We start from the raw sequence: 26,595 nt of genomic DNA on the forward strand, positions 1-26,595 counted from the left end.
CGAAGTAACTCCCAGCTCTCCATGTGTCAGTATATAATGCCTGCATCTGTAACTTTCACTCTATGCATCTGAAGAAGTGAGGTTTTTACCCACGAAAGCTTATGCCCAAATAAATCTGTTAGCCTTTAAGGTGCCACCAGACTCCTTGTTGTTTTTGTAGATACAGACTAACATGGCTACCCCGATACTTGATTTCCATGTCAGTTACTTGAACATATACATAACCTTAGATTAAGTCTTAACTGCCTACGATTCTGAAGCCTCTGATCAAGTGTGACTGTTATTTGGCTTTGCATTTTAGTCTGTCCTCATGCTCTGGTTGTAAGAGGGGACATGAAAGTAACTATACACTGTTTTTCACAAGTGCCTCATTATCTGGAGAACTGCAAAGTAGGTCATGTTTCAATATTTTATTTCTTGTAGGATTGTTAGTAAAGGTATGAATACGCACTGAGGCCTTCTCTGTCTGACCAAGGAAATGCAACTTTTAGAATAATTGGGACTGTCTTTATTAAATATTTAAGTAAGTGAATTTTCAGAATGTCAGTGTAAATGCGCAGAATATATCTCAACATCCTCAACAGAATGTAAAGACCCTCAGTTAGCTCAAATCTCATGCTCTCCTTGGGTAAAGTAAATTCTAATAAATCATAAACCACAATATAAGCTTCCTCCCTCAACTTGGTTCTCCCTCAGTTTTTCTCTCCAGAAACAACTCTGTTCTAGCCCCTTAGGACTCTCTGTTCAGAGGGACGCTCACCTTCCCTATATCCCCTCTTCAAGTGACAAAGCACACCTACTACGCAAGTCAGATGAATTTTTGCAGCTTTATACAGGGTTCTACCACCTCTGAAAATATGGGTTGACAGAACATTGCTGTGACAGTTTTCTGGTAAAATCTTGTGACTTAGGAGCTTTGGAATATTTTACCATAAATTTCATGTTTTTAATAAGGCTTAACATTTGGTTCATGTTTCCCTTCTGAAAGGTAGATGCAACAATCAAAATAATAAAGCAAAGAGTTTCTTGGGAAGGAGCAAGAAGATAAAAATGTAATTATGGAAATGGAAAATCTTAAGCAGTGGGGGAAGAATACATAGAGAAAGTAAGGAGGAACGAGGTATGCTGAATTATTTAATAATAATGGATTAGCAGCATTCATAACTCATAAAGATAGAACAAAAATACTTGGACATGGATGTCGGAAATATAGAGCACTTGTTAGATTTTTTAAATATGTAAACAACAGAAAAGCTACCAATACCTGATACACCTTCATGATATTAACTGTGCCCTCTCCATTCTGATCTGGAGATCCTTGATTCTGCAGTAGATTTCTCACCGTCTCCTCCATCCTGGAGAATGAAAATACAAAAACATTTTAAAGGTCAGAAATCTCTGCATGTGGATAAGACATGTAGTGTTAGGGTCATTTAAAGGACAAAATACATCATTCTACTGTCTACTAGCAAATTAATATTCATAGGATATCCTGGTCTTGGAACTTTCTTCACTTCTATACTGGAGCCTATGATTAACACATTTAAAGGGCTTCTTTACCTTTTACATGTGTAGGGTAGTGAGAGCTTCCTTTTTATGTGAGCTACAAAGGGAGTTTAATAAACATCAGACAACATATGCAGCTAGCAGGCATCTTCTTGATGTCAGTGTTGTAGCAGCAGCAGAATGATAAAATTAATGCCATCTAAAAAAATCATTCATAATTTTCCAGAAAAGTACAGGAGTACTCATGGCACCTTAGAGACTAACAAATTTATTTGAGCATAAGCTTTCGTGGGCTACAGCCCACTTCTTCAGATGCATAGAATGGAACATATATTGAGGAGATATATATACACATACAGAGAGCATGAAAAGGTGGGAGTTGTCTTACCAACTCTGAGAGACCAATTCAGTAAGAGAAAAAAACTTTTGAAGTGATAATCAAGATAGCCCAGTACAGACCGTTTGATAAGAAGTGTGAGAATACTTACAAGGGGAGATAGAGTCAATGTTTGTAATGGCTCAGCCATTCCCAGTCCCTATTCAAGCCCACGTTGATTGTATCTAGTTTGCATATCAATTCCAGGTCAGCAGTTTCTCCCTGGAGTCTGTTTTTGAAGCTTTTCTGTTGCAAAATTGCCACCCGCAGGTCTGTCATTGAATGACCAGACAAGTTAAAGTGTCCTCCTACTGGTTTTTGAGTGTTATGATTCCTGATGTCAGATTTGTGTCCATTAATTCTTTTGCATAGAGACTGTCCGGTTTGGCCAATGTACATGGCAGAGGGGCATTGCTGGCACATGATGGCATATATCACATTGGTAGATGTGCAGGTGAACGAGCCTTTGATAGTATGGCTTTTGTGATGAGGTCCTATGATGATGTCATTTGAATAGATATGTGGACAGAGTTGGCATGGGGCTTTGTTGCAAGGATAGGTTCCTGGGTCAGTGTTTTTGTTTAGTGATGTGTGGTTGCTGGTGAGTATTTGCTTCAGGTTGGGGGGTTGTCTGTAAGCAAGGACAGGTCTGTCTCCCAAGATCTGTGACAGTGAGGGATCATCTTTCAGGATAGGTTGTAGATCTTTGATGATGCGCTGGAGAGGTTTTAGTTGGGGGCTGAAGGTGACAGCTAGTGGTGTTCTGTTATTTTCTTTGTTGGGCCTGTCTTGTAGGAGGTGACTTCAGGGTACTCATCTGGCTCTGTCAATCTGTTTTTTCACTTCAGCAGGGGGGTACTGTAGTTTTAAGAATACTTGATAGAGATCTTGTAGGTGCTTGTCTCTGTCTATGGTATGTTCCAGGATAACTGAAATAAAATTTCTTATAATTTTCCCACTCCATGTATGTTTGGTTTACATTCAAGTAAACCTCACAACTAGAACTCTGTGAAAATGTGTCAGTAACATTTACAAGTGTGTTGATAACTCGCCTTCTGAAGGATTGAGAAAGTGGGCATACCTTACTGCTCTTTTTTCCCCTCTTCATTTCAGTCCACTACAATCTGTGGCCCCCAAATTAAAAGTTTAATGTTAAAGCAGTAGTAGTGGGAGCAGGATCCTTTATGGTCCTGCTGCAAAAAGGGGTTGAGGTGGGCTGTCACTCATAATATACCACCAACCCAGTGAAGAGATCCAGCTGTAGGAGTGGGGAGCAAACTAGTTGACCTTGAAGGCTTTTGAGGTGTTTTGGAATGAAGTAAAAGCCAACTTGATTTCCTCCTGGCACTGAGGGTCGAGGATGGCCTGCACTGCAGAAGGAGTGCCTGAAGAAGACTAATTCAGACACAGTTCTATGAATGGGTGCAGTATGTTCTCCCTCTTAGCACAGCAATGCTAGCTAGTGTGGAGGGAGGTAGAGTGCGAAGACTGGGATCATGGCTCGTTCTGCAATAGAGGCACAAGTGCACTGCTTGGTAACCTTTTCCCCACTTACATCCCATGTAGGGCTGGCCACAATCTGCCATTATAACATCATGAGAGTTTAGTCAATCTCAGCTCAGACATTAAAAAAGAACGAATGTTTGTGCTATTATGCTGGTAGGTATTAATGGCTTCCATCAAGCATGCCTTTGATCGATCTGCAATCACAGAGCTTGTTAAAGCTGATGGGCATGCTAGCTACTCTTATTTCAGGCTGAATGGAAGAAGCAATTGGGCTCCTTTATTGAGTAAGATAGCTTTAGATAATGGAAGCCACTGTCCAAGGCACTAGGCCACATGCAGGGCTAATCAAAAATCAAGCCATGTGGGTAAAGGGGTTCCACAGGGACTGATTGCTAGTGCAGGGGCTAGGGCTTTGATTGGTTGCAGATGTGTTTGTCCAAGTGTATCAGAAGCAGAAACAACCAGAGAGCCAGAGAAGCTGTCATGAGTGTGACCTTGCAGGGAGTAGACAGAGCTCACTGGATTACAAGACTGACTGGAAAAGCAGGCTTAGAGATTGTGAGTAAGGAAACAACCTGCTTCTGTTTGTTCCTACTAAGTTCACAGAAACAGGACTTTGTGAACCTTCTTTGTAATTAAAGAGGACTGCACCAAAGAAATACCTGACTCTCTAATGGAAACAACCCAGTAAGGCCCCAAATGTTAGCTACCCGGACAAGGGGCAACAGTGCCATCCTTACATAATCTTTGTGCACCTGCTTGTCATTCGAGTCTTTCAGTCTGATCAGAATCAGTAGTTACTAATCTAATGACAACATTCCTGCTTGCTTAGTTCTCTCTTTTATAGTCATCCAGCAACATCCTACTTCCTGAGAAGCAGGCACTGTGAGGCATTCATCCTAGTCAGATGCCCAGTGACATTTCCCTTATTTTTATTATATTTTTTTAGTTGATGTGAATGTTTTTGCATTGCCAGAATGCACACGGAACAGTTGGACCATCTGTTGACCAAATGTGAATAAGAATAAGCCAGCTCTAATCTCCAGTGCAGACAGTGGTACATAGTTTTTCAGTGGCAGACTGGAACCATTTCTGCTCATCGGCTGACCTTAATCAGAGCCTTTTTACTCAGGAGGCCAAATCCTTTTGCTTCAGAATATAATCCATAAAAGACGACAAATATTTTAATTCCTAAAATGTGAGCCCCTAATTTTTAAAGTTATTAATATAGCAGGGTCTCTTTCTACTGATATATATTTATAATATTATGAAAAGCCCATGCAAATGAATAAAGAGACTTAAATCAGAAAAGAAAACGAGGAACAGATCCACCTCTCACTAAAGTTAATGGGAGTTTTGTCATTGAATTCTGTATTAGCAGGATCAAGGACAATAATATGAATGAAAAACAATGTAGGTGCAAAAAATCAAACCACCTATGAAAAAGAATTGTGAAAAGCACTATAATAGAAGTCATTTGTTGCATGATAGCTTCTCTTAGCCTATTTTCTGGGCACAGACAATTAGGTTGACTGTCCTGGATTGCTTCTGTGTGTGTGTGTGTATAAAGCAGAAACTTATTTTCTCTAAGAACTTTGTAGGGATTGGCTGTACACTGTTCTATTTGGAGTATAGTGATCAGATACTCTTAGCAAAACTCCAATTTACACTGGCAGAACAAAATACAAACTCACCCAGACAACAGGCAGAGTAGTTCTAACTGGAGGTTAAATATAGTTTTTTTGTTTGTTTGTTGATATTAAAGAAATGTTTAAAGACAAGCTTGATTATCTGTAATGCTGATTCAGCCTGTACAATGAAATTTACTTTAGATTTCCAAAGGTCCTGATTTCCCTTTAATCAGGTATCAGTGGAAGAGTACGAGGAGAAAGAATAAATAGACATCTGCCAAAAAGGCAAGTCAAATGCCCTTAGATTCAGCTTTAGCAAAGTTTGTCAGGCACTGCCATTGTGGTTTACCGACTGCTATTGCTAGCATTCCTTTTTTATTTGAATCCCAGTCTTCCATTTTAGGAGGAATTGCTTAACCAAACATGCTGTACCACAATAATTTAATCTGCTTCCTCATTAAATCAGCATTCAGTGCTTCTAATTTATGAGAGCATTAGTAAAAGTTAATTGTTATATTATAATCTACATTAGTCTGCACAATTAAAGTATACGCCAGTAAAATTTAATACACTATTTTAAAGTTTGGCCAGGCCCTCCCCGCAATCCAGTTTGAGAAAGAGCCTCTTGCCCCCAGGAATTAGTCCTCTAGTGAGGCCTTCCCATGGCCGACTTTATCTGGGAGATAGCATATAAATTTTGAACCACAGTGACATTGATGAACTATATAGTTGTCGGTCATGTCTGATGATGACATCACAGCATCTTGTGTGTGCTCTTGTGGCTGTACAATCCGATCTGCAAGGAGCAAGGTCACAGTAGGTGTCACACAAAAATGTCTCCCATTGAAAACGTGGCATGATGCTTGGCCCTTTTTTCAACCAGTTTTTCACAGATGTTTTTCTCAAAGTGTTCACAAACTTTATTGATAGTTTCTCTCCATTCAGGTCTGCCTGTGGCTGTGTCTTCTAAGTTATTGATATTTATGCTGCTTGAGTTGAGATTCTGCTTAAGGATGTCTTTGAATTGTTTATGTTAGTCACTCAGTCCAAGTACACTTACGCCAAAGATTTTCATTTTTCTGATAAAAGCATTAACCTTCCCTACCCTTGTATTTTCCTGTAAGTTTCATTTTCTTTTCAGGGCACTGTGCTGCTAAAAATATGTGCATTACAGCACCATACGGGACGAAGTCCACATATACACAAAACCCATTCAACATTTCAGGAAATAAATCTCATAAAGACAGAGAGAGAGAGTGCGTGCACAGATACAATTTGTCTTCCATTCGGTTCATCAGTACTAATGCTTGCCAACTGGGAAATGCCAGGTCAGAGACTGCTGCATCAGAACATTCCAGATCAGGCTCTGAGCAGATAATTCAGGCCTGCAGTATTCCCCAAACAATAAAATAGACCTTAGTATCCACTCTGGTCTAGCACTTAAAACTTCTTTTGCATCACCCCAACCAATACCTCCTGTCCCCCTCCAAAGAAGTAATAGGAGGATACATTCATTTACTATTTGTATTATAGTAATACCTAGATGTCCCAACTGAGATGAGGGTCCTATCATGCTAGGCATTGCACTATTTTATATATAGTGCAATGAAGTAGACAAAACAGCAAAGGATGGGAGAGGAAGCAGAGGCACAGCAATGTAAAGTAACTTGCCCAAGATCACAGGTAATGCTGTGAGTAGAACTCAGGGGTGAAATTCTGGCCTCACTGAAGTTAATGGCAAAATTCTACTGACTGAGCTCCAGTCTAATGCCCTATATATTGGAGGAAGCTATTTTTCCCCCATTAATGTGTTTTGGATTTTAGAAAAATGTACACATTCTCATTTTTTATAAATAAATACAAATACATGTGCAAAGAAAGCTTGTGTCAAATCAGATTTAGTTTATGCTCTTAAGTTTGATCTGTACTCCTACCCCATGCACCACATAAAATTACACAGTAGGTCAGAGATCTCAAAACATCAATAACACTGAAACAAACTAGACATCCTTGCTGTAAAAGTAGATTTCGAATCTTTAAACAGAGATTATGTGCGTGTGTGCGCTTATCTCTCTCTCTATATATATATTTATATATACACACACATTACATAGTCTTTAATTTGGTAAAAATACTTTAAAAAAAATAAAAAAACCCACTTTGGCACAGAGAGAGACTGCAGGCTTGAATTCACTGATGGGTATGTTATGCCATTAAAACCAGCCAAAAGTCTCATTTTGAATGCAGTTTCATAGCCATTCCAAGAACATCTGTATGTGTGAACAGAGAAATATCCGTGTGTTTATTAGTAGTAGTGATGGTGCTGTGTGGAACACAGCAACTTTTGAAAGGATGAAGTGGATACAGAGAAGTGCAAGGTGAAAACTAGGTCTGTCATCGATGACTATTTGTGGAAATTCTCTGAATGTTAACAAACTGTTCTCATGTGTTTTCACACCACACGGCATGCTTCATGACATTTTCAGGCTCATAGGGTGTCTACACTACAAAATTAGGTCGATTTTATAGAAGTCGATTTTTAGAAATCAATTTTATACAGTCGATTGCGTATGTCCACACTAAGCGCATTAAGTCGGCAGAGTGCGTCCTCACTATTGTGGCTAGCATCGACCTACGGAGCTGTGCACTGTGGGTAGCTATCCCACAGTTCCTGCAGTCTCCGCCACCCATTGGAATTCTGGGTTGAGCTCCCAATGCCTGATGGGGCAAAAACATTGTTGCAGATGGTTTTGGGTACATGTCGTCAGTCACCCCTCCCTCTGTGAAAGCAACAGCAGACAATCGTTTCATGCCAGACACCAGGGTGATTAGAAGAGCACAGCAAGGCACGCTGCGCATCAGAGAAGCTTTGAAAACCAGTTTCATGACTGGCCAGGCTTCGTTGTGACAGGTGCGTGTGTTTCTCCTTGATGCAAACCCACCCCTTTGTTGATTTTAATTCCCTGTAAGCCAACCACCCTCCCCCTTTGAAATAAAGTAACTATTGTTTTGAAACCATGCATTCTTTCTTTATTAAAAAAAATGAGATAACGGACAAGGTAGCCCAGGTGGGGTGGAGTGGAGGGAAGGACAAGGCCACATTGCTTATTGCAGCCACACTAAAAATCAAACTGTTTGAATGACAGCCTTCTGTTGCATGGGCCATCCTCTGCAGTGGAGTGGGTAGGTGCCCGGAGCCTCCCTCCCCCACCCCCGCATTCTTGGGCATCTGGGTAAGGAGGCTATGGAAAATGGGTAGGAGGGTAGGCAGTTATACCGTGGATGCAGTGGGGGTCTGTGCTCTTGTTGGCTTTCCTGCAGCTCCAACAGATGCTTCATCATGTCTGTTTGCTCCCCCATTAGCCTCCGCTCTTCCAGCTCACTTAATTCTTTCCTTGCCTCTGCCACTGAATGCCTTCATGCATTAAGCTGTGCCCTATCAGTGCGGGAGGACTGGATGAGCTTGGAAAACATGTCATCACGAGTGCATTTTTTTTCACCTTTTAATCTGTGATAACCTCAGGGACAGAGATGATGGGGATGCGTAGAAACATTCTACGCTCTACGATTCTGGGGGGACTGCATAGTCACCTGTGCTGCTGAGTTCGCCATGCTGACCAAACAGGAAATGAAATTAAAAAGTTCCCAGGGCTTTTCCTGTGTACCTGGCTAGTGCATCGGAGTTCAGAGTGCTGTCCGGAGTGGTCACAATGGAGCACTCCATTGATATGCGTCCCCACTACCCCAAATTCAACCCAGCAAAGTCAATTTTAGCATTACTCCCCTCGCCAGGGAGGAGTACAGAAGTTGATTTTAGGAGCCCTTTAGGTCGACGGAACAGGGTTGGTTGTGTGGACATATTCATTTTTAAATCGACCAAAGGCAGCTAAATTCGACCTAATCTTGTAGTGTAGACCAGACCATAGTATATAGTTTTCTAGTAGACACACAAGAGTGCTATCCACAGAACTGATGGCAGGTGGAGGCAAGCAAAGAAGAGGAAGGGATTTTATTCCATGAGGAATTACCATTATTTGTTTTCAGTCTACAAGTATCCTGCAGAGTTTTCTGAGTCTATCAAAAGGTTTCTCATCTCATAACAGAGATTACATCACCTACATTTGTTTGAGTCCTGATGATTATGTACTCAAGAATTATTCTTTATCAGGGACCATCTCTATTCCAGTAATAACTTCCTCTTATCATGGCATCAACACTTCCAAAAGTCCTGTGATTTTTGAGGTACTTTTAAGGGCTTTAGAAACCCCTTATAGCCCTTTGAAGTTGGATATATATGGTTTTGCTTCAGTAGGACAGACTTCAGGAACTGGCCAATAATTAATCCTATTACTAATAGTACTTTTCTACAGTGCCTTGCATCCAGGGATTTCAAAGTGCTTTACAGTCATTAAAGACTACATTTTCCCATGGTTATACTCATGTAACAGAGGATGGTAGGAGTTGCCTGAGTATCTGATGACAGATTCGCCCTCAATTAATCATCACAACATCCCTTTGAGTACTATTATACCAGACTTTTGTAATTCACACACATGACTGTGAGACCCACTGCAAATTACTGAATTTTGCAAATTAGTATGTGAATAAACAAAGAAGCAGAGATGAAGATGATGCAGCATAAAATATACTCTGTTCATTCAAATGCAGCGTATCAATAACTAGAATAATTCATTGTATACTAGGAAATATGATGTATAGTTTGTAAACATCAGCAAGCGATATGTATGTAAGCAAGCACGTATTAAAGCTTTTGCTAAGAAGTGATCAGAGAATGATGGGGTTCTGTGCATGTCAATTGGTGCACGGTTGGGAAGGTTAGTATAATTCTACTGTATACTCGTTTTACATTTGAAAACTGAGGCTCAAAGAAGTAAGTGACTTGCCAAAGACATAGAACCTAGCAGTCACAAATCCTTGGTCAAAGCAATACATGACAAGACATAGTCTCTGTTTTTATTTTACATTGATTCATTATGGTGACTGAGCAGACTAATGCTGTTTCCATGAGTTATCTAAGTTGCATGCAGTAATACATATCGAAATAACTGCAAATGTATTGGCAGCTATGCTGTTTCTATATTATGATACTATGATGTACATTTCATATCAATAGCATATGTTCCTGCTCACATAATTTTAAACAAATTCCAATTTGATCTGGAATGAAGAATGTTATTGAAGATCTTAGTTCTGTCTTTTTACTAGTTTGGAAGGTTTTGTACTCATACTATGGACTTAGAGTTTAAAAAGGTACCTGACAGATGTGTGTGGGGCTAAAAAGAAATAAAAATATTTCCACATTTTATAGTTATTTTGCAATACAAAGGTAATAGTTAAAATATAGAATTATTTTGATTAACTGGCTGCTATGTGTATTATTAATATTTAGTGGGAGTTTTATTATATTAAAGTCTACATAAAATACCCAAACTCCTGCAGAACTAAAAGTGTTACATTTCACTGAGCTGATGCATTGTTTTTTCCTTTAATTTTTACTTGTGACTTTAATGTCCATGAAAGTAAAGTGCTAATTGTGCTAAACTAGCTATTTAGTGAATAAGGACCTCAGGATTTGGTCCCATAAAACAAGTTCTTTGTTAAAATATAATTCTCAACAGAGAGCTGGTGTCTTGGTACCCCAGAGCCATGTACTGTAGGCATATCCTTAAGGCTAAACCTCTGCAGTGCACTGCACATATGGCCTGTCATAAAGTCTGAACAAATAGGAGTGTGGGGTGGAAGTTTCCCCCACTGATCTTGGCTCCCCACAAAACCCAAGAAAAGGGCACTCTACAGGCCCTCTGTAACATGGACAAATTTGGGAGTCCAAAAATCATGATTCAGGACCCAAAACATTGCAGGATATCATGAGTTTGGCTTAAAATAAGTTTTAAAATAATACATTGGGGGATTTGTATTTTATGATTTTTAATCCTTTAAGGTTCACCTTTTCCAGCTTTTCTCTGAAAATGAGGGTTAAGAATTTTTTTTTTAAATGAAAACAGATTCTCGTGTAATCACATGACTCCAGGAGCTGCGGACTTTCAGAAAAACATCAAATATCACGAGACACACAAAGTCTCATGAGTCAGCAACACTGCATGAATAACAAATGAATAGTACAAGTGAGTTCTACAGTAGCGAAGGTGCAAACCACATGATCTTACAGCCTGATGATAATCCCTATCCACATATTACATGTATAGAATTCAGACTCCTGGCAGGTACAGTCTGGATTTATATGTGGGGCCAGAATTTGGCTTTTGTTTTCTCCCCTCTAACATAATCTGATTGGGGATTTTCAAGTAGCTAAACCTAAACAGAGAGGACTAGGTTTTGCCTGGCTGCTGTGATGTGAGTAAGAAGCCTTCCTCTCCTTGCCCTCTCTTTGCTTCAGCAGGGCCCAGACTCAGCAGAGCACAAGGACTGCTGACTTGTAGTACCCCATGAACAAGAAACCACAGTGAGGAGGGGAATATATTTGCTCTTCCAATCTCCACTGACCAGCAAAGCTGGATGGGGACAGAGAGAGGAGTATGCTGCATCAAGTTAAGTCCTCTTATGTGCATGGAAAGTCCATGAGGGACAGTACTTTCTGATCTCACACATACTCCAGGATGATGCCCCTTAATATAGAGCTCTGCCTGAAAATACAATTGAGACTAGAGGTGAGGAATAACTAGTGAAATAAATAGCAGTTCTCCTGTTCTAAAAAGTACCTTCCTTATTCTAAAAAGTTTTACTAATATGGATGATGTATTTAATAATTTCTCTACATAACAGTAGCAAAGAAATCTACATTTCAGGTATTAAATTTCAGGTAGTTAAAAACAAACAAGAGAACAAGTTGTTCCAGAGACTTGTAAGAAGGAGAAGGCTTAATTTTAATTTAATGCTCTTAGTCTTCACCAAATTTGAGCAATGTAGCAAAATGGTTGAGCAAGTAATAAGTAGTTAGAATAATGGTCTCCAAGGGCTTAATTATTTGTATCATGTTAGGTAGCAATAGTCTCCCTAAAAATGATATTGACAGCTCTTCTACAACCAAACCATTGATAATGAGGCAATAAAAATACAGCTTCTATACATCATGACTGAATATGCCCTGAAGATGGCTGAAAAAGCCTTAAATACATCATACAGGTCTGGACGTTGATGTAAAGTAGGTGCAGAATTTAACCATTTGTGAAATTGACTTTACAAAAGAATTTTGTAGTCAATATTTTGTCATTAACAGTTTTAATGCTGCACATTCCAAGCACCCAGACCAGGAAAAATCCTGTTATACATTGTTGCTCATATCTTCCTAATTGTGCTGCTGTACCACAGCCATTATCCTATTTTATCAGGCAACGATGGAAAAAAGAAAACCCACATTAGGCTTCAAGGGCCAAATCCATCCATGTGGTAACCCCATTGGCTTCTATGACATTTCCTTGGGGAAGAATTGGACTCAGTGCTTTAAAAATATTTACCATTATAATTAAAAAGCAATCGCTTCTCGGCTCTCTATGAGCTGAGGGGTGAAAACATTATCTTCTCTCCAAGTGTGCAGTGTATTTGATTGAGATACTTGAAAAAATAATGAAAAATATCTAGTAATGGTGGGCGAGATGCTACTGTTCTTACAGTGAGTCGTGCCTTACTCTGGGAGTAGTCCTATATATTACAGGGTTTATAATGGTTAAAACACAAAAAGAGGGGAAACCAGACTATGTGGTGTTCTTCACAAGGCTTGAATGGAGCTGCTATAGAAAGGATGCTGGCACTTTATTTCTGTCTCCTGTACCAACTATTCCAGCTCTCTCCTTTGTTGCTGAAGCTGTGCAGAACACTTCCCCTCTCACAGTCCTCAGGTCTAGCCCACGCCCACCCACTGATTACCAGGGCCATTAGCATGAGGCCAATAAGCAGATGGGGAAGGGGAAAGGAAGCTTTGTCAGAGGTAAATAGTGGCCAAAATGCAAGAGAAAGACATGGAGAGGGAAAGGTGAGAGGCCCTGAAGAACCTTACTCCATGGATCAGGCCCACCCAGAAGCACAGCAGCAAGGCAGACCAAGATATAGCAGGGTGGGGGAAGAGACAGACATTGGGTGGGGGATAAAAGGGGAAGACAAAGGAAGAGGTATACTGATGCGAAGGGGATTGAAAGAGAGAGAGAAAGAAGGGGAAGGTGGGAATACTGAAAAGCGTAGGCAAGAAAAAGACTTGGGGACCAGGGAAGAAAACAGAAAAGGGAGAGAGAAGAAAAGGAAAGTGGAAAAGAGATGGAAGAACTGGAAGGAAAGAGTATGATGGTACAAATGAGATGCAAGGAAAGAAAACGAATGGAAAAGAAGAAAAACAAGGAAGTAAGACATGAAGAGAGAGAAAACATGAGAACATTCAGACACCTTTACGGTTGAAAAGGGTTATTTTATTTATTTTCAGCATGTTTTATTTTACTTCCTTTGCGGGAAAGGGAGAGTCATAAGGACGGGGACTCCACTCCAATGGAAAATCATTTAGATGAGCTGTGAGAGTGGAGGAGGATTTTTGGCCTGATTGAAGAGTGAAAGCCATTCCATCACTTACTCCCCCTTTTCAAGCACTTACTCTTTAAGCATCTATCTTCAGCACAGCACGAGGTACATTTTCAAACTGCTGTGTGGGTTTTTAGCCATGCAGCTCCCATTGAGTTTAATGGGAGTCCTGTGGATGAACCCTCATTTGAAGCTTTCAAATTGTACTCCAAAATGTCTAAATAACGTACTATTTGAACATTAACTTTTCATATGGCAGGAGTGAAGTAAAACAAGGACAGAAGGATTTTTAAAGCTATATCATTCTGTTTTGCAATATGTATTGGGAAGCTCACCAGGGTTTAGTTAAAATATTTAACACAAACTTATCCACCTCTAGGATTTAGTTTTCATAATGATTAAAATAAAATTACTCATATGTGTTTTTAAATGGAGAACATAAATCAACCCATGCAGCATTTTTCCCCACAGAGGAAAGATGGTCCAGTGGTTAAGGCACTAGTCTAGGACTTGGGAGACCTCTGCTAAAGTCTCTACTCTGCCACATACTTGCTCTGTGACCTTGGGAAGTTATTTAGCCTCCCTTTGCCTCAGTTTCCCATCTGTAAAATGTCATAGTTCCCTACCTCGCAGGCGTATTGTGTGGATAAATAAATTTAATATTTGAGGTACTCAGATACTAAGGTAATGAAGGCCATAGATGTACCTGAGGTAAATTTATTCAGATATGGCAAGAATACAGGGGCGTTCACTTCCCAATCAAAATGCTTTCATTTTCTTCCCTCTAGAGGATGGGGTCTTCCTCATGCTTGGGACTGAAAAACACATGTGTGGTAGTCCTGGAATGTTTAAACCACCACTGCCCATGTTCTTCCTGTCCTACAAACAGAATCCAGTCTCTAATATAGTCATCTTTCAGGAACACTAGAAGATTATTCAAAATAAATCTAAGCAGGTACAATTTTATCTGATGTTTACATGTCCAAGTATTTGATGATCATATTCTTATACTCTTATTCATGTTGAGTAGCAACTTTACTCCATTACTTGTGAATTAAGATACTATTGTAAGTAATAACATGAGTAAGCATTATTAGAGGGTGGCCCTCAATTAGTATTCTAATGAAGAAAATGGGTGAAATGGCACGCATAACAACACATCTAAACTTGTGGGGCCAGATCCTCTATTGCAGGCAATGTAGCTATGCCAATTTATACCAGCTAAGAATCCAGCCCATGAATCTCGGGGGGGGGGAGGGGAGGGTGGAAGGAAATTAGCTTACATTGGAGCATCTGCATATGGCTCTATTTTACTTGTAAGTCTCCCTGTATGAGTGTGTGCTGGCAAGTGGGTAATGAAGTCTTACAGTGATGTGATCATGTCACTTGAACTGCAATCCATCTTTAACCTGGTGCTTTTCCATTGAGAAGGAAGGGGGTGGGAACCCAGAGAGGGACAAAGTATTCCCGCTTTATGCAAAAGATAAATAAATGGGTCAAACAGAAGAAAAGAGGAGCCATCATGAGGAATCCCCTAGCTACCACCTGAGCTGGAACAAGGGCTGTGCCAGGGGAGAGGACTGTGCCCAGACTAGGAAGGCATCCAGTCTGTGAAAGAGACTTATTGAAACATCTCTCAGGGTGAGATTTTATCTGGACTCAGTTGTATTACTGTATTAGGCTTAGATTTGCATGTTTTATTTTATTTTATTTTATTTTACTTGATAATTCACTTTGTTCTGTCTGTTACTACTTGGAACCACTTAAATCCTACTTTCTGTATTTAATAAAATCACTTTTTACTTGTTAATTAACTCAGAGTACATATTAATACCTGGGGGGAGGGCAAACAGCTGTGTATACCTATATAAGCTTTATACAGAGTAAAACAGATTTATTTGGGATTTAGACCCCATTGGGAGTTGGGTATCTGAGTGTTAAAGACAGGAACACTTCTGTGGGCTGCTTCCAGTTAAGTCTGCAGTTTTGGGGCATGTGGTTCAGATCCTGGTTCTGTGTTGGAGCAGACTGGCGTGTCTGGCTCAGCAAGACAAGGTGCTGGAGTCTTGAGCTGGCAGGGAAAGCAGGGGCAGAAGTAATCCTGGCACATCAGTTGGCAGTTCCCAAGGGGGTTTCTGTGATCCAACCCATCACACTAGGCAAATGGGAACTAAAAAGACTAAAAAAGCTACATGTCTACCTGCTTTGGGCCCCAACCATGCAAACTCTTTCATATGAGTAACTTAGTGCAAAGTAGTCCCACTGACTTCAATAGGACTATCCACATCTTAAAATGTGTGCACAATCAGGGCCTTGGTAAGTTACATAGTGAACAGATAGCATATATTTTACCCAAATCTGGTGGAAACAAAGCCTCACAGGAGCATCCTAACCTAAGAAATAATTTAGCAGCTTTCCTGAGGAACTCAGTTTGTTGTTCTGTAAGCAAGTATCAACACAAAGAAATGGATCCTTTTAAAACCTTAATTAAATATTACAAAAGCTGAAAAGAAGCTATCATTACCCGATACTTCTTCATTACAATGCAAAGCCCCGATTTCTGAAGAACCCAATTTAGATATCAATGTCCAGCAAGGTAGAATGGCAACAAGAAAAAAACACCCCAAAAGAGTAGCTGTGTATGACAGTTGCCTTTGTATGTAAGAATAACCACTGAACAGCAGTAACCCACAGTTCTGGAACATTAAAAATTCTACCTGGTCTAAAGGAAGGCAGTATGCTTTGTCTTCAACAGGAACTCCGTGTTATACGCTGGAATTAGCTTGCAAGACAGGTGAACCCATGCAGGGCAGATGGAGTTCTAAGGCCTGGTCTGCACACCAGTTTTGTATTGATACATCTATGTTGATTAGGGGTTTGAATTTTAACTGATATACTGGTATACCCCTAGTGTGGATGTGATTATACTGGTGTACTGGCTATAAAGGTGCCCTATACCAGTGTAGCTTATTAGCCTTCCCATATGGGAATAAGTTATACAAGCACCTTTATACCAGTATAATTATGTCCACATTAGGGGGTGTTTACATCTGTAACTAGACCAGTTTGGTTAAAGTAATACAAGTCCTAGGACTCCCTGCCTAATTATCTTTCTGTATAACCAATTTAAGCTAAGGCTTGCAAATTGTGAAATATATTTAATCAGGTCTCAGTGTTGTCTGTGGGGGTGGGGGGGAATCAAGCTTATTTCAGAGGCAGATGATGGAGGCTAGGTAGAGACTACAAACTTTTGGCAGAATTGTGGTCAGTTAGGGGTGTGAGGAGGTGCCATTTGTGACTGACATAGCAGTACCACCAAAAGCCCCCAGTGTGGATGTAGTTATACCAGCAAAATTGTGCTTTTGCCAGTTATGCATCCATATACAAGTATAGCTCGACCAGCAAAGCACTCCTAGTTTAGACCTGACCAGAATGTTTGTGGACTTCAAGACAATTAAAAACACTCTGGATACACATATGAATTGTGCCATCTTGCGAATAAAGTCTGATATTGTGACTATTTGTAATATCAAAAGAAAAATACAGGAAAATGCATTATTTTATCATTCAAATTTAAAGTTCATATTATCTCTAAATTATCACCACTGCTTTATTAGCTTTCTTTCATATACCAAGCACATTTTTGTACTTATGATAACATTTCAAGACCAACATAAAATGAAGCTGTTGGCAGTATTTTTATTAACAAAGTACTAGCATAATACGCTTGTACCTATGTTAAGCTGTCTGTTAGTGTCTCATTTCAAAAGCAATTTCTTCCCTCCTATCAGTTTACTCAGTGTAACTGTCATACATTTTCTTAATCCTTGCTATCCTAAACCTTTTTATACATTCCTCTCTGCATTCCTCTAGCATATCATGTGCTTGGAGAAATCCCTTGGCATATAGACTGAGTTTCTAATCCTGCTCAACAAAATAAACTGTCATTGTTTTGGAAATGTAAGATTTTTGCATTTTAAAATATACCACTGTGCAATCTGAGATTGCTGGAGGTTTGTGGGTAACTCATTTTTCAATTAAGGCTATGTACCCTTGTAAGATGAAACACGAGTATCATTTACTAATCAAGAGGTGTCCAATTGGAAATGAATCCATTAGCAGGAGAGATATCTGTATGTTCATTTTCAATTGTGACTCTTAAAACTATTTGCCAATAATTTGAATCTTTCTAATTTGAACAAATATCTGTTGGTTTAATCTTGTAGGATAAATCCGTACAGCTTTGGGCAAATGGAATGCTCCTGAATTTAGTTTTTTTTTTTTTTTTAACTCCCTCAGGGGCAAGTATTACAAACCGCAACTAATGAGGAATTACAGAGGATTTGGAGAAAAAAGCTTATTGTTAACTTAAAATATAAGCAATTGTCTACTACTAATTTTTAGTTAGGTTTAAGATGCCATTGCTGTTTGATCAACGGGATGAATGAGCTGTGTTAAGTACCTTCTTTAGATGTAATGAAAAGGTGAGTACAAAGTGGAGGGGTATGTATGTTAATGAGCAAGTCATTGTGCCTGCAATTCTGAATACAAAAACACACTTACTGATTTGTATCTTTTGAAAAAAATCTAAAGATCCTTAATGCGCACAAATGAAATCTCTAACTTAAGTGTGCAGTTAGAAAGCCAAACCCCCTATTTTCTGTTGCTCTAGGAGCCAATCGTGACAAGAGTTTGTATTTATATAGCACCTTCCACCCACTTTAACTTACACACATTAGCCAAAATGGTCAGAAGTGACTAGTAATTTTAGGTGCCTTAATTTTTGAGCATCTACGATGAGACACTTCAAAAGAGCCTGGTTTTCACAAAGTGACGTACTCTCACCTTCTGAACATAGCTTGCTTCAACGTATCTCACATTAGACTCTCAAAAACGGAGGCAACCACAATCACTAGTCATTTTGAGAAATCTTGGGGGTGTTTTGAGTTTAGTGGCCATCTGACAGGTTACCACACCCATTTTAAAAATAGGTAAATGGAGGCTGGAAAAGATAAATGACTTATCCAGGATCACACAGTGAAAACCCACAACTGCTCCAATTATTTCAATGGGAGCAGGAACTGATAAAGCCACAGACAAAACCCAGCTGTCTTGGCTTATTCACCTGCTCTAACCACAACATCACACCAACTACTTCTGTCATTTTTGTGCAACATTTAGCACTCTATTGCCCCCACGTGTTGACTTAAAATGTTGGCTTAAGAATTTAGACCTAAATACTGACAGTTTTTAATTGCTGTTTTACTATTTACTGTTTAATATTGAAGGAACAATACAAAACTATTATTTTATACATTTTGGGATAAATGTTAAATGTTTCTCCTATAGCTTTTCTAAATATCTGAACAGCATATTTTTGTGCTCTGGCAAAGGTCAGAAAGAATAACCAAAAGACGTGTGTGTCTTTTTGGCTCCTTTCTGATATGCCTTGGTACTAAGCTAAATATACAACCACAATAGAAAGAAAAAAAATCATCATGTAAATTAAAACAACATAGGAACCAGTTAACACAAAAATATTCTACTTCTAAAGATTCATTTTTCCAATTATATGCACAAACAAGTGTGATAATCCAGCTGAAATATTAATAGCCTTTTTACACGCATGACTCTGGTTAGTTACCCAGTCAACCAAAGCTTGCCTCAGTGTGAGTATGCAGCTCAAATCCTACCTCTACTTGTCTTTGCATAGTACCGTAGAATCCCTATTACACAGAGGAAGAGAAACTACAGCTTGATGTGAGGTTTGGCTGCAGCTTTAACTGCCTGACTTATTTGCAAACCTGGTATCTCTGTTAAATTTTGCATTAAAAATATATCCAGAATAGTAAACCTAGCAACTTCACTAATGATTTTATGTGGAAGGCAATGATGGGTGGCAGTATAAAACCGATAGAGATAAGCCAAAATATACAACTGTATCACACAGTGCCAGACATCAGCCCAGCGGCCAGAATGAAAGAGGCAGGATTCCATGCCAGTCCTTGTGCTCCTGAATGAATCTGATGCCACTCCTAGAAACACAGCTATAGTAAGGCAAGAGCTAGGATCATGAGCGCAGTCTTCCAATTCCACACTGAACCAATTCACTGGTATGGGGCAGAGGAAGAGGAAAGGGAGTATACTGAAGCCCTCCAAAGACAGTAGCAGATAGAAATGGTTGAAATTTTTCCAACGGAACTGTTATCAGGCTGGTAAGGATTCAGGAGCCTTGAATCCCTGATAGCCCCAGCTCCCCAGCAGCCCGCCACGCAGGCTGCCAAAGAAGCCCTACTACAGAAGCCAAGGAGCCAGGATCCGGGGAGCCCTAGGAGGGGGTGTGACAGGATAACAGGCAGGTTTGCAGGTTTTCATTGGGAGCCTAACTGGCTTCCATCAGAATTTCAATGAAATAGACACATTCTTGTGGAACACTTCAATTCTGTCAAGTCAGCATTTTCCTATGGGAACCTGTTCAGTCGGAAAATTTCTGATCAGCTCTATCCAGGCGGCTTTCAGTTCCATCTCAAACAGATAAACATACCCTGATTTCATCACACCTGCACTCTAATACGAAACCTTAACACAGGACACATATATGCTTTTAAATCAGCAGATCAGAACACAAGAGCTTCTATGCAGTTAGGAAGTTATTTTGCCTTCACACTGCTGAAGTCAGTGATAAGGTTTCACATTACAGTACTAATTTCCTAGGGGGTTACATAGCTTTTATGTTCTTCACTATATTGCACCCCAGAGTCAGGGAGACAAGAATCTGCACCTGCCTGGGAATCTGACAGAGCAACTGGGATGTGGAAGCTGCTCCTGAATATGTCAACCCTGCTGAAAAGTGTGAGAAGCTGTGACATGCTTCTGTAAACAGGATGTACTTCGTGTAACATTTTATCCCTAATTAAAATGTACTTTCAGTAAGTACAGCAGGGGTTCTCAAACTGGGTTCAGGACCTCTCAGGGGGTCGCGAGGTTATTAATTGGGGGGTCGCGAGCTGTCAGCCTCCACCCCAAACCTTGCTTTGCCTCCAGCATTTATAATGGTGATAAATATATAAACAAGTGTTTTTAGTTTATAAGAGGGGTCGCACTAAGAAGCTTGCTATGTGAAAGGGGTCACCCGTACAATAGTTTGAGAACTACTGATGTACAGCAACAGCAAACCCTCCATGTTTACCAGTGGTGACCTGTCAACTAGAGAGAACGTCTCAGAAGAAATCCAAAACTCTCTATAGTCTCTCATGAGCTTCCAGAAACTGGATACAGCCACAAGCAGCTGCAGTAGCAAGGTGTGCCTGCATTACACAAGTAGATTTGCCTACTGCTCCTCCTTTTCTGCCATTATGAATCGTACTGTTCCATGCCAATGTGAGACACCTGCAAGTGCAAAGGCCACCACCTTGGCCAACATCAATGACCTCTAGCACTAAAGAATGAGTCTTTAGAGTTTGTGCTAATGAGCCAGACTCTCAAGCTAAGAATTGTCACAGGCACTTTGAGACATCCTCTGCGGATTGGTCACAGAGTATAGCCCATAACACAGATTACACAAGCAAAATGTGAAAAATGACTGAAATAGGAAGCATGCGTATTCTCACAGTTCACTCCATAATTTATAGATTTTCATAGTTTTAAGGGGGAAAATCGATTTTAAAGAAATTTTTTAAACTATAAAAATATTTACCTTTGAATCAATAGTGTACAGAATGGCTACACAAAGGAAGCAGGATTTCTACTAATGCAATTTGAGAAAGGCAACAAATTACAAGGTATTATTTACTTTTAACTAATCCTTGTAGAATGACTTGATATTATTTACAATATTTTTGGAGGAATGGTATGAAAGTGAATTATTTATGTGTCTATATTCAGTATTCAACATGTATTCTTCAGTGTAACATAATAGAATTGGAATCACATTGACAATTTTTGCTTGAAAATTATGTAAAAGTGTAGTATTGGATATAATTTCCAATGTATAAAATGTACACCTCTCTCTTCAAATAAAAAAAAATTACTACAGAAACATCCTTTACAAGTAAAAAAAAATTTTATATGCAGTAACTGGTATGTAATAAACTTGTATTCATCTTTATTTTAAATAGTTATAGTTTTCTGGGCACTGAAAATAAATGTGCAAGAGTAATTAACATGATTTACTACATCTAACTGGTTCTGCAATATGTAATCGAGTGTGTGTGTCTGTTTCTGACTTGAACACATTAAGGATTCTTTTTTGTCTCAAGCTGCCTATTTTTCTCTCTTCATGATCAACTTTTTATGAATACGAATCCTCATAATTTATAAAGATAACTTTATGATCACTTTCCCTGTTTCTGATATAATTCCGTACAGATGTTTAGTATTGTTCGTGGATCCATGCATCATAATACAAGACAGATCAAGCATATATCTTCTTAAAGTGATAACATTATTTGACTACACTTCCCATAAAAAATGATTATGGGGTCTGAAAAACAGCTAAATCTTGTTTTAGTCTAGTTTTCTTTAATGCATATCTATCTGGGAGTTTTTCAGTTTCTATATCACCTAATGATAAATACCCTTTTTTTCTTTGTATGTAATAATATTGTTTCATAGTTTACCTTTGTAGTGGTAAAAATCAGGTGAAATTTAAAAAAAAAATCATTTAAATCATATAGGGCCAGATTGACTTCTTACCAGCCAGTGTCTGCTTACCAATGAGAGTAAGGAGTTCACAGCCTAGCTGCCAGTAACTAGGGGAAGGTAATTAAATCTCTGGAGCCAGATCCTGGGCTCCACTAAACACATACACTATGGCTAGATTGTCCTTTTAACTTTCGCCCTGATTAAAGGGAGATGCTTAAGTGTGTTACCCCAGCACAACCCAGAGAAGGAAATGGGTCGTGCACCACATGAATGGCAGATGTAGGGACACTTACCTACTGCAGAGATTGGTGCTGGAGATTCACAATGTCAATTCCCTTCTTTCTTAGTCAGTTCCTTCCAAAACCCTCCCCTTACGCTTATTCTGAACCAATACCCAGCATGACATTAGGAGGCACCATTTTTGGTAAGACATAAAAGAAGGTTTTCACTACATGTTATTACAATTATAAAGGCTTCCATATAATCCGTTACTGGGTAATTATTTTCTATTTGTTGTTTCAGTTTGTGATGATATTTTTCACTGCCCAATTTAACTTGCTGAATCTTGCTAAGAGCTGTTAAACAGCTTCTGTATTTTACTTAGGCGTTGCTGCATTTGTTTGGTGAATGGAATGATCCCTGTGTATGAATAGAATGACCAGTTGATGTCTGTAAATTGATTTGGTGTCCCCTAGACTGAAAATTATTATATAAAATGTATAACCACATTAAACTGCAACAAATGTATAACTTCACTACAATGTGATTCACTAATTTCCCATGCCAAGTAATATGCACACAAAAATAGTGGTCTTTCTTCTCAGCTAAGATTTCAGCAGTGAGGTCTAATATTCTCAAAAATTCATTATTTTTACAATATATTTTAGATTTCTTCATAATACACTAATTAATCCATTCTCATAAATAATTTAAATGAAAAAAATTATTTTGTGATGCATTCTCATTCTATTTTCTCACTTATAAATTCACAATGTGCGGTACCAGGCTACGGGTCTCCCCAGTCATTAGCACAAACTAGCACAGGGTAATTGTATTATTGTAAATAAAGCATTAGAAAAAAAGTGGAGGCCCAAAATTTGAGAACTATATTCTGTGAAATGGCTTTGTTCATAAATGGGCCTTATAAACCTGACTAAAATTTTTAACTAGTGGCACACAGAAAAAAATATTAATGGATAGAATTCTTAAACCCACTGAAAATTAAACCAACAAGCACTCATCAACACTCTTATATTATTCACAGCTGGGATCACATTCAAAACAAGAATAAAAACTGGCTAAAGGCCTGTCTGTGTAACATATAGAAAACTGCAGAAGTATTGAGCCAGTAATTGTATGGAAAGTTTTATTGGATGACCCCCATCTGGATGAGATACTAAAAGATCAAGACATTGTAATTTCCAGAGTCATGAGATTACTGATAGCACAAGAACTTTGGGTTTTTTTAGTGATTTATGAGGGGAAAAAAGAGAGAGAGAGAAGAGATTTAGTGCAGGGTCTATTTTAGAGGACATGCTACTGCACAAAACAAAAGAGAAGGTGGTTACCATTATTGTTCACTATGGAGTTATTTTAAGAATAAGAACAAAGGGACAATTCAAGGGACATTAAAAATTCATAAGAAGAAAACTTTGAACACAAATCAGAAAATCAGATATACTTTTCATTCCATAAATTCTTACTAAATCATTTGTACATTTCCTTATTCTTAAAACACTAATCCACTTGGAAAGAGTTATATGACATAAGGATGGCTCATTGACAGAGACTCAGTATATCCTCTCATTAAAAAAACACAATGCAGAGGAGTATTAAAAAAAAGTATATCTGAATCGTTAACATTCTAACTTTTGTAGGAATGATTAGCATCTTCTGCAAGTGAAGCAGGAATGTCTCCTCCAAAAAGTGCTAAGCATAGCTGCTTTGTAAAGTGATTTAAAGAAATATAGTGAATTTATAATTATTTAGATCCCTTCACAGTGGGTAGCAGCAAGAATTGTCTTCATCTTCATTGTCACTCTTGCCAACTGTCCCCTGGGCTATTCTAACACTTTGGGAATATACAGTACATCTACTGAATGCCAAACAAGAATGAAAATACTGGTTGAATGAAATTTTTCTATATTTCTTCTGACTCTTCAGAATTAATTAGAAAATATACTGGATTTTCTTCCTGTTTATTTCTAAGGTTTTCCGATCTGGAGTTTGTACACACAGTGTATTCAAGATGAGTTAAATAAATGGAACAACATACCAAATCTGTAGAGGAAAAAAAGAGCTAACAAAGGAGTTCTATGAAGTTACTTCCCAATTGTAGTGCATATCATCCCCTTTGTGTGTTAAAAGGATTGCAGGAAAGAGAGATATGCAGTTTCTAGGTCACAGACACTTACATGCATCATACTCTTCTAGAAATGGACCAGGCTGCAGAGTGCATCATGATCAGTGGAAGTGAAGTCAGAGGGCCCATATTCCCTGGAGGGACTGTTATTGAGCGAATACCCTGGAAACAGGGAAATTAGACTAGAAAAAACTCAGCCAAAGCAGTACACAAGGTTTAATGAAGTTCCACTTGTTCAACTTAACCTGCATTCAGCTTCTCTCTTTGCGAGTGATAGGGGCTGCCTTTTCTTGTAGGCAGGCCAAAGTCTCTGGAAATAAAACATGCCTGTCCAAAGGATCCTAGTCTGTGCCTGCATACGAAGCATGTCTACACTACAGACTTAAGTCAACCTATGTTAAATCAACTTATAGTCACCGCAGTAATTACATGTCCACACTACCCTCCTTCTGTCAGTGGTGCGTGTACTCACCAGGAACGCTTTCACTGACTCAAGAGGAATAGTGTGTGGGTTAGGGTTGCCAGGTGTCTAATTTTTGACCAGAAAGCCCAGTTGAAAAGGGACTCTGGCAGCTCCGGTAAGCACCGCTGACCAGGCCGTTAAAAGTCCAGTCGGCAGTGCAGTGGGGCTAAGGTAGGCTCCCGCACCCCAACCCCCTACCCCAGCCCTGAGCCCCCTCCTGAACTCTGAACCCCTTGGCCCCAACCCGGAGCAAGCGACAGAGGGAGGGAGAATGGAGTGAATTGGGGGGGGGGCAGGGGTGAGGCAGGGGGTAGGGCAAGGGCGTTCGGTTTTCTGCGATTAGAATGTTGGCAACCCAAGTGGGGGCCTGAGAGCCCAGGCTCTCAGCTCCACGCCAAGAGCTGAGCTGCTAGCCATCTGGGCTTTTCGCCTCCCTGTTCCCCGCCAGGAGGGGGGCAGCCACCTGGGCTACTCAGCTTCCTGAGCAGGCAGTGGGGAGCTGGGCAGGCACAGCCCAGCTGGGAGTGGGGAGCCCGGCCAGATGGCTGTAGCTGCCCAGTTTTCGTGTCAATTTCATGGCTTCAGCATGGAGCCCTGAAATTGACAAGACAGCCAACAGCAGATGTCAGTAACACCCCGTTACACAAGCAACAGAGGGTCCTGTGGCACCTTTGAGACTAACAGAAGTTTTCTCAGGAAATCTGTGGTGTCACGGAGATAGCTGGGAGTGCTGGTGGCGTAGGGTCTGAGTAGGGAGTCCACATATCCAGACAGTCCTTCACTGAGAGTGCCAATGCCCGAGATGATGGGGCGTCCAGGATTTCCAGGTTTGTGGATCTTAGGTAGTAGATAGAATAACCCCGGTCGGGGCTCTAAGGGAATGTTGATTTGTTCCTGTGTTAGTGTAGGGAGTGTCCTGAGTAGATGGTGCAGTTTCTTAGTGTATTCCTCAGTGGGATCTGAGGAAAGTGGCCTGTAGAATTTGGTATTGGAGAGTTGTCTGGCAGCCTCCTTCTGGTAGTCAGACCTGTTCATGATGACAACAGCACCTCGTTTATCAGCCTCTTTGATGATAATGTCAGGGTGGTTTCTGAGGTTGTGGATGGCATTGCGTTCTGCACAACTTAGGTTATGAGGCAAGAGATGTTGTTTTTCCACAATTTCTGCCTGTGCACGTCGGCGGAAGCATTCTATGTATAGGTCCAGACTGTCATTTCGACCCTCAGGAGGAGTCCATGTGGAGTTCTTCTTCCTGTGTTGTTGGTGGGAGGGTATCTGTGTATCAGTGCGCTGTTCAGTGTTATCATGAAAGTATTCTTTGAGTCGGAGGCGGCGAAAGTAGGCTTCCAGATCACCACAGAACTGTATCATGTTCGTGGGGGTGCTGGGGCAAAAGGAGAGTCCCCGAGATAGGACAGACTCTTCTGCTGGGTTGAGTGTGTAGCTGGATAAATTGACGATATTGCTGGGTGAGTTAGGGGTACCCCTGTTGTGGCCCCATGTGGCAGGTAGGATTTTAGACAGCTTACGGTCCTTTTTCCTTTGTAGAGAGGTGAAGTGTGTA

At 39.8% G+C, this 26,595-nt stretch overlaps 1 protein-coding gene across 3 annotated transcripts in view; it reads right to left on the minus strand.

The window, feature by feature from the left end:
- The window catches only part of NCKAP5 (NCK associated protein 5), a 310,769-nt gene that overhangs the window by 202,061 nt on the left and 82,113 nt on the right, over positions 1-26,595 (minus strand). For all 3 annotated transcript variants that reach the window (XR_004647669.1, XR_004647668.1, XM_034785642.1), the window contains exon 3: positions 1,265-1,355. Coding sequence is in view for 1 of the 3 variants with exons in the window: in XM_034785642.1 (XP_034641533.1) it covers positions 1,265-1,355 (91 nt within the window). In the remaining 2 variants the exon portion in view is untranslated. The remainder of the gene's footprint in view (positions 1-1,264; positions 1,356-26,595) is intronic.

Source organism: Trachemys scripta, chromosome 11 (genome assembly GCF_013100865.1).
Source record: "Trachemys scripta elegans isolate TJP31775 chromosome 11, CAS_Tse_1.0, whole genome shotgun sequence".
Classification (NCBI taxonomy): domain Eukaryota; kingdom Metazoa; phylum Chordata; order Testudines; family Emydidae; genus Trachemys; species Trachemys scripta.